The following is a 13,486-nucleotide window of genomic DNA, read 5'->3' on the forward strand; positions in this document are numbered from 1 at the left end:
CTAAACATAGAGGACTCTGTCAAACTCGTCTTTTCCTTGCAAGCCAAACAAGACAATGGTAATATAGACGGTTGTAGCTACGTATGGACTGGGTGGAAGTGTTTGGGTGTTTAGTCTCTTGAAATTTGGTTTGTCAGTGCTGGAGATGGTATTGCATGACTCCACAATGTGTTACCGCCAATCTGATATTTGTTCTCAAACTGAAGTGCATTGTTAGAGACTACCGCCTGTGTTGCAACCAAACCACTGAGTTGTGCCAGGTCTTTGGTGAGGAAGAAGACTAAAACTATGATGGGACCTCTCACTTTACTTCAGAAGAGAGCATGACTTTGTCTGCCCAGCTGACTGAAGCCATAGCGCTTTATTGAATCAACTTCCTGTGTAAATGAAGCCACCACAGTGTGTCTTTGTGTTCGGCGTGTGGGCATTGCACTGCCTTTCTGATTCACAGGGGACAGGGCAAATACATGTAGACATGAATATGGAGCTAAAATTGGACTAGAGCAGTATGAGTGATATTAAGAATAATAATAAAAAAAGTTTTTGCATTTAATTCAATTGTTGCCAAATTACTTTTGCTCTTGCAGTATTGTTCAGATTTCTGCTACAGGTGGCGTAGCTCTTAATTGTAGCTGCACAAAGTTTAATCTAAAATTAAAAAAAACATCGATCACAGCAGCTGCAGAAACAAGAGTAGGAATCACTGCACATCTGCACGCTGCCCACTGCTACTTTAAGCCATGTAACCTGCTGGTTCATGATGACCAAAATAATACATTTACACAACCAAGTGGGGCAGTTTATGTTAATCACTGAATATAAACCTATGGGAAAACTCATCTCTGAAAAACAAAGGAAATTACACATTCTCGCGCAGTATAAATAATATTTCAAATACCAATGTGACAATCAGGAAGAATTCTAAGTTTACAGTTCCTGTTATTGTTTCCTATCAAGCAACTGTCAGACCAATTTATCACACACTGGAGTGATAAGGAGAGAGGAACACTGGCAGACATATCCGCACCACTGGGGGCGCTGGGTCTGGATGTTTGGCTGCCTGAGTGGAGAACTTCAGTCATAAACAGGAACCATGAGCCTCAACAAAATCTGACTTTTGAAAGTGAATAGGCATGACTAGACACGAAGGGTCTAAATTATGTATTTTTGGTGGCATTTTTTTTTTTTTTTTTATCTATTAAGAGACCAAACTAGCTCTGGTTTCATCATCACACCTCAGGTTTAGGTGTTAACTTATCTAATGGAAACATCTACACATTTCCGAGCCCTAAATAAGAAGTGACAGCAACAACCCCGGACAACACAAGAGACAAAGGCAACAGGCAACAAACAACAAGGCTGTTGATGGCCGGTTTTATCTCGTTCCCGGGGGGATGTACTTCCTGTGCAGTGTGACATGTTTAACACACATTCCTCTCTGGTGACTCGGTGACCTGTGCACACAGAATGATGTGCCGACCTGCCTGTCTGTGCGGCTACCAGCCAATCCTTAAATGGATCCTTATATGGATGACCTAGTAAGAGTAAACTAAACCCTTGTTCTCGGCTGACTTATGACATTTACCTTCCTGCAAGCCTCTCGACAAATACCTTTTTAAGGACAAAATAATGATTAAAACGGCAAACGTCTATGTGAGTCACTTTCCTTCTCTATGCTACACATTTATGCTGCTCCACAATCAAAAACAACTTGTTTTGAACTTGTTTTCTTTTGAACTTGTATGACGTTAAACTGAGCCCTTCAATGTCTATGGTCCTACATTAAGCCTCTGCAATATGTATTCAACATAACTAGATGGAAGAATACAATTGCAGTTAAAGGGATAATTCAACAGTTTGGGAAATATGATTACTTACTTTTTTGCCAAGAGTTGAATGAGAGGAATGATACCAATACCATGTCTGTACACTAAGTATGAGGCTTAGAGTCATGAGACATTTGGCATAGCTTAGCCTGAAACCAGTGGGAAACAGCATGCTTGTCTCTGCAGTGTCACAGAAATTTATTTTTACAGCGTGGAAACACAGTTTCAGTTTCATTACACCTGTCAGTGACGCCCTTTAACAGCCTGAAGGTCTCCACTACAACATTTTACACTTTTGACATGACTTTAACATGAACTAGACAAGATAAACAATAACGCATACTGAGCACGTTTCAAACACACATGTATTGTAGCCACATCGCTGCTCCACGAACAAACAGCCCAGTATAATGTAGTGTTGATTAATAGAAGCAGGATTATGAACACTGACATGCCGTGGTTGGATATTACTTCAACATTGTTTTGCTTTGCGTATCCAGATTGGCCCCAAATGCACAACTTCCACATGACCCCGATCACATGTATCGTGTAAGTACCCCCCATGTGCGTGTTTTCCACTCTGTCCAAACAAAAAGAGGATGGTGTTAATACACTTAGGAAGTATGAGGCCACTCTGATTAGAAGCACATTCTTCTAATCAAATGAGGCTAAATCAGGGCCAACTTTCCATTACAAACAAAATTTCAGGTGAATTATATTTAATTTCACTCTCAGCTCACAGATGTATGCTGCAAAAAGTGAATTGAGCCTAGTTCTTCAAAAAATGACCTCAAAATCTTAAAATATAATGTACAATAGCTCTGCTAATGACTTATGCCAAAGTGTCATTTTTAAGGGCTGAGGAAAGTGATAGGAATCTCCACACATGGCTGAAATACTCCATGTACTGCATGAGTCATGGTAAATCAGGCACGTTTTATCTTTAACAACGAATGTATTGCCTGTGCAAATCGTTTAAGTCCGAGCCATGAAGATATTGTGCGAACACGGCAATGTGAAACCAACAAACTGCAGCAAAGCTCCATCACGTGCTCATTCTAGCCCAAACAAAATTACAGAAACACTGATGGGACACAGTAAAAACCACATAATCTTGCCTCAGACACATTTAATGTAGAATTAATCTAAACTCTGAATGGCTCATTGCAAAAGTCTCCTGACTGTAAAAGTTGTACAGCACTGCCGTTTACCACCATGTGATTAACAAAGTAGAGCCTCAAAAAACCTGATAAGAATAATGGTAAATTACGTCACACACATTGAGGTGCTTTATTAAATCTACTAAGACAATGTTGCAAGTAATACTTTCAGACAATTGTTCTTTGACTGTCTGCTGTCAGATTATTAGAATTTGAAACACTCTTAAACTTAAATGGGCAACTATGTGACAACCTGCGGCAGTAAGCTATAGTTGTCTGAATAAATTCTACAACAGGATTTGTGTTAGCAAAAAAAAAAAAAAAGACAAGACATTTAGTCATTAGGCTTGTCATATAAAGAAGTGGAGATACAGTAATACAGTCATAAACTAATCATGTTCTGACTAATGATTACTGGTTAGTAGTTATCAAAGTGCAGGGACCTACCCAGCTGCTGGAAGAGCAGAGCCACACTCTTGCAAGTGACAGGCAATGTGTCGTTCAGAGGTGTCTGGATGAGCTGCCGGTCTCCTGCTCCCAGGCTAAACAGTTTCTGTAAAGAAAAGCAGTAAAGGTCAGAAAAAACAGTCATGGAAAATTTCTACGACCGTCATGTCTACAGGGTTAAGCGGTACTTCAACTGACAGTCATTTATTCAGATTTATAGCTGAGTGCACTGTGGCTGCATCAAATAAAGAAGACACATGCTCTTCAGGGCTACACAGATACTGCAGCTGCAGGACCGAATTAACCATCTGAATACGTGCGCTTGTCATCGGCCGAAAAAACCCCTCAATTATATGTGCACCAAAATATAATTTATACAACGAACAGCCGCAGCAATATCACATAATCCTTTAAAAAGATCAGAAAAAATATATTTTTTTAAACATATTTCCGTAGTGTGTGTTTACTGCTGAAATATGCTTTGACTTTGATTAGTCAAGTCAAATTGGTGATCCAGCAGTTGTGCTTTGAATATTTGAGTCTCACAAAGCGATTGTTGTTCATATTATAGGGTGCTGGCAAGGGAAAAGTGATTAAAAGAGCTCTTTAACATGTCGAAAATAATATTGTTCTTAATGTACTTCAATCAAGTGAAAAAAATATACAGTCTCCAGTCATACAATTCTTAACATACCGGTTTGTTTAACCTGGTGGTGTTTTGACATACAAGTCTGCTTGGGTCTGCCTTAAGGCACACTTGAGGACTTTAGGTTTTAAGTGGCGTCTTGCTGGGAATAGATAACGGGCCAAATTCTTCCAGTTTCCAGCACATTAACCACCACATAAAATCTGATCTTCACCTCACTGATAAGAATGTATTCGCAGACAAATGAAAACAGTGATTTTCCAGAATGATTGGGACACACTTTGGCTCAAGGTTTTTTTTTTAGTTTTTTAAAAAAAAAAGGTGTGTGTAATCTACTCCAGAGTTCATTGCATTTACAGCCTCAACCTCTGACACTTGGCCCCCAAACTGCAGCAAACAAAATGCTTTTTTACAGAATGAGGCATCTTAATGTAGTGACATGTAATGGGATATATAAAATAAATATATATCCCTCCTAACTGCTTGTTAACATGCCCGAGCGGCCATGGAGGCAAATGAGCAGATCAGGAGTCCAGGAGGGGTTTCAGATGAAGCTTCATTTATTTTTACATTCTAACACCACACCAAAGGTCCACCAAAGGTTTGCCAGTCCCCACCAGTCCCCACCAGTTCCCACCAGTACCCACCAGACACAAACTGAGCTCCTTATATACACCTGCTCCCTCTAATTAGCCCATACCTCCCATCTACAGGTGTGTGTATATATATATATATATATATATATATATATATATATATATATATATATATATATATATATATATATATATATATATATATATATATCAATCAACAATATATGTAGCATAAATGTACATTATTTCCCCAACCCAAAGATATCCATAATAATTTACCGCTATTTACAGTCCTATAAATAAAGGAAATTATCAATACATAATTTATCTAAATAAGCAGAGCAACACATATCTTGACTTCCCCCCAACCCGCTTCCTGTGGTTGATACTTCCCGGAACTGTAAATGGGTGCTCGAGCCCCCGGGGAACTATTTTGTCTGAACACCCTGGGAAGAGGAAACAGGCAGAGGTGAGTTGTTGCAATATTTATATTAACATTTATCTTTAGCTTGGCATTCTATATACTCTGTTGTTCTGTCACATAACTAATGAGACATGATCACAATCAGGTCTGTTCAATCAGTCACTCACTGCACTTGTCTATTTGTTTGTTCCCAGGGAGAACAAAAGGAACAACCCCGTGTCCCAGCCGTGCACATGGCTCCCAGCATCCACAGTCCACTAATAAATATATCCAACAAAACCATGTGTTCTCCTTGGCACCTTCATCACACCACATCTCAAATACTGTCTGCAGCATAGGTAACGGAGGTGTGTGGTTACACTGCTATAAACACAGTTTAAGAGCTTTGCCGTCTTGCCCCATTTCAGACAGGTATTTTGCTCCAAGTAACATGATGGGGAAAATTAAAATGATCTATTAGAAAATTAATTGCTGTGGCTGGACAACAATCTCTGGCACAACATGAACACGGTGCTCCTGATTGGCTACACAGGAAACATAAATCTTTTTAGTAGCTGCACCTTTGAGCCTCAGCCATCCTTTCCACATACAATCACTGGCTAGCAGTAGAGCAAGGTTGACACGAACCATTTCTAGTGCCTGATCTGGTCTGATCTGGTCTGGTCTGATCTGATCTGGTCTGATCTGATCTGATCTGGACCGGCTATGGCCCCCTAGGATGAACAGGCCAGCAGCAGAACTGTGAGGTGTCTTGCAGACTGTGGTACTTGGGGGCATGCTGGGCCACAGGTCAGACTTACCTGGGATCCACCAGCAACAGGAACCTGGAATGTAAAGAGGTTGGCCACCAGACCGTCTAAAGGGAAATTCAGACTATCGATGTACACTGTGTAGATCAGTCCCAAGCAACCCTGTAAGGACAACATGCAGAATACAACATCAGACAGAGTCTAGATATTCTGTATGTACTGTAGAAGTCATCAGGATAGTTAATCATTGTCTGCATTTACACTGTCTGGGTGGTAAGATAAAAAGGATTAGTTCGATTAGTCTGTGACATTTAGGTAGCATTTGGTAGTAGTTTATAGCAGCAGAGCAGCTATTACCACATATAGCATGCTGACTCTGAGTCTACATAAACTGACCGTAATGGAAGTGTAATGAAAAGATAAGAGGTTGTTTTGCTTCTATGTCTACTCTATGTGTACCTGTTTTGCAGATAGCACAAAGTAGATTAGCATCATTTCAGGACAGCAAGATGAAAGCATCATTTGGCAAAAATTCAGAGAATTTCATCTGAACAAACAGAAAAATATTTTTTAATCAAGATTTAATCATATAGTGTCTTATTACCCGGAATATTTCAGGATAATCCAGCCTGGACACAAGAATGAGACTTTTTGGTGCAAACACTTGAGCTGGCTGGATCAAGCCATCTTCCTCTGCCTCCTCATCTTCATCTCCATCAGCCTCAATATTCTTTGATCCCTGAAACATTAAAAAAAGAAGCTATTTCGGGCAAAGAGTTCAACACAGTGCCATGGACTACAGACTGCAGAACACGTCAGCAGCACTGAGCTCCTGGTTTAGCTTGTGAATACATTGTGTGCTTCAAACTTATCACACCATCCAGCACACATCAGCCATGTATCATACACCAAGCGTTATTTGAGTGTTTTCCAGGACAGAAATAACTTGTGCTTCAACATCAAGAGTGTTTAGTGCTAAAAAGTGCAGAAATTTAGTTTGATAAACCAATTGCACACAGGTTTATATATATATTTTTTTATTATAACCCTCCATTTTCCATTTTCCCTGGAAGGGTGTGTAATAAAATAAGCTTCAGAGTATAAATAATGGTAAGTGACTTGAATTCCTCCAAAAAAAAAAAAAAAAAATATAGCCAGGATGAAAGTCTTGCATCAGAAACTCGTAGATGCAGCCTCCAAAAATCTTAAAAATGCTCCTGTATCTTCCAAGAGGAGACACAGGAGGAGACATATTTATCAAAATTTAGAATATTAATTATCCCCTTTCCCAATCTGTCATGATTCAGTACAGTTGCTCATCCCAATGGAGACATTCCATGAACACAATAAATAACAATAAAATTAATAAAGATGCTTACAAAAGAGACAAAGATTATGTGAGAGGATTTTCTTAGAGAAAAGCCAGAATGAGTTTAGGAAGTCAATACTTCTTCCCTCCCAGAGTCACATACTGACACAGCAGATGCAAAATATCAAAGACATTAATGATGATACCAAAGATGCTTACATCTGGGCTATATTAGTATCTATTATGTTTATCAAGATATATTTAATTTACGGTTCAAATATGGTTCTAATTGCCTCTACTGTGGCTCCATGAGCTCTATTACAACAGAGATACACCAGCCTCTCAGCACTCATTCCTCTCTAAAGCCCTTATCGCAATCCGGTATATTTCTCCAGGCAGTGAAAACATGCCACAAGTGCTGAAGTATCTCAGGACCAAGAAGTGTGGGGTCAAAATATCCCATTCAGATGAAGGTCACATTTCTCCATTATTCTTAGGATTTGGTTCAATTATTAAACAAAATACATTCCTGTGCCGCCTGTCTGGACGCTCCCTGAAATCCAGCTGAGCAGATAAGGATGACAGTTTAGAGAGCAAAGATTATCAAAACACGTTCACGTTTCAAGAAGATCTTCAGGGCTATAAAGTGAATACTGGAATGTGTGTTTGTTTGCATGATGTCTGGATGAGGCCAAATATAGCCTGATCTTATGATTAATTTGAGCCTGACAAAAAAGGTAAGGTGGTGATGTGAATGGGGAAAAAATGACAGTAGGTAATCTACACTAAGTAGCCACGTGTCTCGGTCAAATGTTAAAGACACAAAATAGAGACACGAGTCTCTAAAGTCTGCAAAAAAGAAAAAAATACCCCAAAACAAACAAAGAAAAAACAACACAGCTGTATTAATGTATTTTTTATTACTTATGCAAATCAGAATGCTCTGGACAGATTTAATATTGGGAAGCTTTTCTTTTTCAACATTTTCGTACTTTTAAAACCAGTGAACACAGTCTTTAAAAAAAATGGATGTATAGTCAGGTATATCTCGTAGTGTATCACTGACATGACAGACCATAAATTCCAACAGTTTGTACTGACTATTAAGTACAACTTACTGTTCCTGGTGTCGCAGGTCTGACTGACAGAACAGTTTATAGGCCTTTAAAAATGTAAAAGAAATTCAAAAAAAAAAATCTGTGTAACTTTCACAACCTGATAAATAATCCTGTGAATGTTAACTTTGATTACAGGAGCATATTGTCCATATGTTTACACACATTGAAGTGAAACATATGAACGTACATTAATCAAGTAGAATTAGTATTCCATGTACGGTAGAAGTCTGATCATTCAACAATTACACTTTGTTTTAGATAGTATCCTAGCAGCTTCTTCTATCCGTAAAACCTAACATAAATATTAAATATGAAACGCGGGTGAAAGTCAAAATCTGTTCTTAATAACAACTCATTAGCTTCACTGAGCTTAGCTGATACGATGAGACAACACCAGCCAGTGACAAACAATGAGAATTAAAACTGTTGATTGGCTCTTTCAAAGACACTCAATAATAACTAACAACTAAAAACTGGGCTAATTTAGCTTATTTTCTTTCTTTGATGTGGCAATTAGGCCCAGATCCTTCCTCCTTTTATTCTTTTGAACCAAGGCAGAATAATTTGCCTGGTTATGCAAACAGGAATGTTTGTGTAATTATGGTCTGAGTCACACAACAAGCTGAAATGGTTATGTAATTAGGGAAGGATGCACAACTTGGACATTCCACCACAGTGATTTGTACACCATTTTAAAGCCTGTCACCTTTCCGGCACACAACTGCACTTCAAACTTAACTTGAAAATGTTTTGCTCATCTAACTGGAGAGTGAGTGACGACTGCCTTCCACATGTGAAATGATGTGAAGTCACAGTGGGCAGAGCGGCAGGAGTCATTTAAGGGCTCCAACAAAGGCCAACACAGTGAAACAATTAGCTTGGTATTCTGTGGGCTTTTGGCAAGGAGAGAGATTAACAAGATCATTCTCAAAAGTAAAACTGATCCCATCCAAACAAATCTGTGGTAATCAATATTTATGGTGGGGTTTGAAAATTTGTGCTGTGACCACTAATCTGTAATCAAACACAATCTTGTTTGCATGAATAAATCAAATGTAAAAAGCTGGAGGGGAGCACAGGTCCTTTCCTTCCTTTATAAGAGAATCTCTCAGCCTGCCCACAATTTATTAGGCTGGATCCAAGCAGGCTGTTGTTTTCTGTAACGCCTGAAATTCTGGAAGACAACATGCATGCGACAAGCATTCCTAAAAGTTACAAAAAGTGCCAAAGACCGTAAAAATATTCAAATAAATAAGCCTAAAATGGAAAACAGAAAATGAATACCACCACATTGCCCAACTGAGATATCCCTGAGGGTTTCTAAGAGTCATGAGACGCACACAAGGATGACGGTGACCTCATGGTCATAACCAGAGTCCACAAACTCAGGATTATCATGGTGATGATCTTAGAAGAGCCCTACAGGGAGGACAAAATGCCTGCTATTCAGAGTGATGTGAAGCACATATTTCTAAAGGAGGCAAAAGCAAAATATTTGCAATAACAGATTTTACAACAAGATTAAAAAGGCGAAAACAGTGGCTCAGCACTGTTGTATCATGGCTGCATCGGCTCTGTTCATTCTCTGTATATGTTACATGATATTTCGATGTTCCTTTCGATGGGGAAAACTCACCTACACAAATACAGTAAAGGGTCGAGTGTGTGAACGACAGTGCTAAAGTCTTACCTGCAGATTGACCTCGGCCTCGTAGAACGTGAGGCAGGAGCAGTAGTGTCGGTCTGATTCAATATCCGTCAGCACAACGGTGAAGAAGGTGGGTACTTTCCGATCCCTGGACAGCCTCCAACCCCCAGGCTGGCAGAACTGAAAAGATATTCAGTAAAACAGCATGTTTTTAGTCATTCAAACATTTCAGAGACAACAATTTCCCTGTTTACCAAGGACTGGAATTTCTTAACAGTCCCTTGAAACTTTCAGGTGGGAAACCATTCAAACATGAAATGCACAGAGCATCAGCAAATTACTGTAATATATCCTAGCTAATCCCAATGCCTGCATAGAGGGCATACAGGATGTCCTGTTCCAGGGTTGCAATTACATGCACTGAACATGGCACACAGTGGGAAGTGCCATATTCACGATTTCTTTTCCAGGAAATTCAACAATGAAGGAACCCTCATCTCATGAACTCTTTGACTATTAGAAGAATCATCTTCAATAAAAACCAATGGAAAAATACTAAGGAATGAAGCAACACAAAAATTGATTATAGTTAATGACAGTATCTTAAAAAAAAAAGGTCAAACTGGAAATCAATGTTTATTTATCTTGCTGTTATAACCAAATTGTACTCTTTGCCAATTAAGAAATAAAAACGTGTGAAAAGGTTGACCTTTGTGGGTTTCACATATTCTGATGGTTTCAGTTTAAAATTCATAGTCAAACTTGCTGAATTTTGGATACAAGTTAGTGAAGCGGACGTGTATTACGATTCTCCATTCTGCTTCTTCCAAATTCTTCCTGGAAAAACTGATCATTTATATTTCCAAACACTGTTTACTGAGGATGTGAGAATCACACAAATCAAGAATTTTCTATGCATGACAAAACTGAGCCATTTTTAGAAAATTGCGGGCAGAGGAACTCAGAAACACTGTTACCATAATAAAAAGCATCTTAAACAGGTTTTAGGTCTCAAAGCAACATTGTGAGTAATTTCCAGTCCTGACACAAAACATCTGCAGTGTGAATTTTTTTTTTTTCTGATGATGTTTTTGTTTTGTTTATACAGTTTATCAACAAAATAATTTTATAGGTGGACACTTAATTGCTATTAATGTTGCTTTCACATCAACCCTTTTGATAATTTTTTTTGAGACAATAATCAACCCAGTCAAGGTATGGAGAAACGGATGAATTATTATTTGAGAGACAAACTTTGAAAATGAGAGTGGCACATAAGAAAGCACAGGGCCAAAAAATGGGAGGCAGCTGGGCCGAGTGTTTGTGTCTGGTCTCTCTCTGTTTTTGCTGGAGGCCCAACTGGCCCTGGCTCTGAAAATGGTGTTTAGACTGCTCCTCGGGGGGTTACACAGGGGATCACCAGACACATGGAAGAAGAAAGGAGACTACATTGAGGAGGGGCGGGTGAGGGCAAAAACAGATGGATCGACGGATAGATGGATCTGTGTACAGCCAAAGACAAATATACTGGCAAGGTAGTGTCTCCTGGGCAGAAAAAGAAGAGGAGTAGAAACAGAGAAGGAGAAGAGAGAGTTTAAGACGAAAAGAGCAGGAAAATGGAGATTAAGGGAGGAAAGAGGGAAGGGGGATATGGCTAGGTCAAGCTGGAGGTTTGGACCAGGATGCCACCATCTTCCAGCAGATACAATAGTCCACAGGAAATCTGCTAAACCTGCATTGTAGTGAGGTGTGTGTGTGTGTGTGTGTGTGTGTGTGTGTGTGTGTGTGTGTGTGTGTGTGTGTGTGTGTGTGTGTGTGTGTGTGTGTGTGTGTGTGTGTGTGTGTGTGTGTGTGTGTGTGTGTGTGTGTGTGTGTGTGTGTGTGTGTGTGTGTGTGTGTGTGTGTGTGTGTGTGTGTGTACACTGAGGCCAGACAGGATCCAAGGACAAGTGTGGATAGCTGTGATCCTGTCCTAAAGTATTCCAACTATGCCATTCATTGTTGTCAAAAAAGAGATAAACACATTTGCGACTGCATAGCTCAGAAGATCAGAGGAGATATAACATCCTGTGCGTGTGTGTGTGTGTGTGTGTGTATCCATAGAAGTGTATGCATGTGTGAGAGAGGGACTAATTGTAAAGGACGGTGAAAAACAGAAAAGATGGAGGAACGATGGTGAGGAGATTAATTCACCTCCATGATATCCAACGAGTCTTTCCTTTTAGCCGTTATCTTGCCTGTAGGTCTGCAGAGACACCTGAGTTCTGGCACAGGTTCAAAGACACTTTAGGGAGTTCAGTGTTTAGTAAACTTCACTGTATTCGGGGACCTATGCACCCGGACAGACTTCTGACATCGTTTTACAAACTTATGGCTGTCACACTGAAAGAGGAATGACTGCGTAGCTTACAGTGCATCCAGAAAGTATTCACAGCGCTTCACTTTTTCCATATTTTTATGTTACAGCCTTATTCCAAAATGGATTAAATAATGTTTTTTTGCTCAAAATTCTACACACAATACCCCATAATGACAAATAATCAGATAATTCATAATGTTTACAATTTTTGCAAATCTATTAAAAATAAAGAAGGAAAATATAACATACATAAGTATTCGCAGCCTTTGCTCAATACTTTTTTGAAGCACCTTTGGCAGTAGTTACAGCCTCAAGTCTTTTTGAGTATGATGCTACAAGCTTGGCACCTATTTTTGGGCAGTTTCTCCCGTTCTTCTTTGCAGGACCTCTCAAGCTCCATCAGGTTGGATGGGGAGCGTCGGTGCATAGCCATTTTCAGATCTCTCCAGAGATGTTCAATCGGTTGAAGTCTGGGCTCTGGCTGGGCCTCTCAAAGACATTCACAGAGTTGTCCCGAAGACACTCCTTTGTTATCTTGGCTGTGTGCTTCGGGTCGTTGTCCTGTTGGAAGATGAACCTTCTCCCCAGTCTGAGGTCCAGAGCGCTGTGGAGCAGGTTTTCATCAAGGATGTCTCTGTACATCGCTGCATTCATCTTTCCCTCCATCCTGACTAGTCTCCCAGTTCCTGCCGCTGAAAAACATCCCCACAGCATGATGCTGCCACCACCATGCTTCACTGTAGGGATGGTATTGGCCAGGTGATGAGCGGTGCCTGGTTTCCTCCAGACATGACGCTTGGCATTCAAGCCAAAGAGTTCAATCTTTGTTTCATCAGACCAGAGAATTTAGTTTCTCGTGGTCTGAGAGTCCTTCAGGTGCCTTTTGTCAAACTCCAGGTGGGCTGTCATGAGCCTTTTACTGAGGAGTGTCTTCCGTCTGGCCACTCTACCATACAGGCCTGCTTGGTGGAGTGCTGCAGAGATGGTTGTCCTTCTGGAAGGTTCTCCGCTCTTCACAGAGCAACGCTGGAGCTCTGTCAGAGTGACCATCAGGTTCTTGGTCACCTCCCTCACTAAGGCTCTTCTCCCCCAATCGCTCCGTTTGGTCGGGCGGCCGACTCTAGGAAGAGTCCTGGTGGTTCCAAACTTCTTCCATTTACAGATGATGGAGGCCACTGTGCTCATTGGGACCTTCAATGCTGCA

The 13,486-nt window shown here is 40.1% G+C and overlaps 1 protein-coding gene across 2 annotated transcripts in view; it reads right to left on the reverse strand.

Moving 5' to 3' along the window:
* sbf2 (SET binding factor 2) overlaps nucleotides 1-13,486 on the reverse strand; it is a 92,730-nt gene that overhangs the window by 48,404 nt on the left and 30,840 nt on the right. For both annotated transcript variants that reach the window (XM_069693427.1, XM_069693426.1), the window contains exons 3-6: nucleotides 9,966-10,103; nucleotides 6,453-6,587; nucleotides 5,900-6,010; nucleotides 3,434-3,539 (exon numbers count right to left, since the gene is read on the reverse strand). In XM_069693427.1, coding sequence (XP_069549528.1) covers nucleotides 3,434-3,539; nucleotides 5,900-6,010; nucleotides 6,453-6,587; nucleotides 9,966-10,103 — 490 coding nt within the window. The remainder of the gene's footprint in view (nucleotides 1-3,433; nucleotides 3,540-5,899; nucleotides 6,011-6,452; nucleotides 6,588-9,965; nucleotides 10,104-13,486) is intronic.

Source organism: Brachyistius frenatus, unplaced genomic scaffold (assembly GCF_029030835.1).
Source record: "Brachyistius frenatus isolate BFR_SWC_R1_liver_20210118 unplaced genomic scaffold, ASM2903083v1 Contig_15, whole genome shotgun sequence".
Lineage (NCBI taxonomy): Eukaryota > Metazoa > Chordata > Actinopteri > Embiotocidae > Brachyistius > Brachyistius frenatus.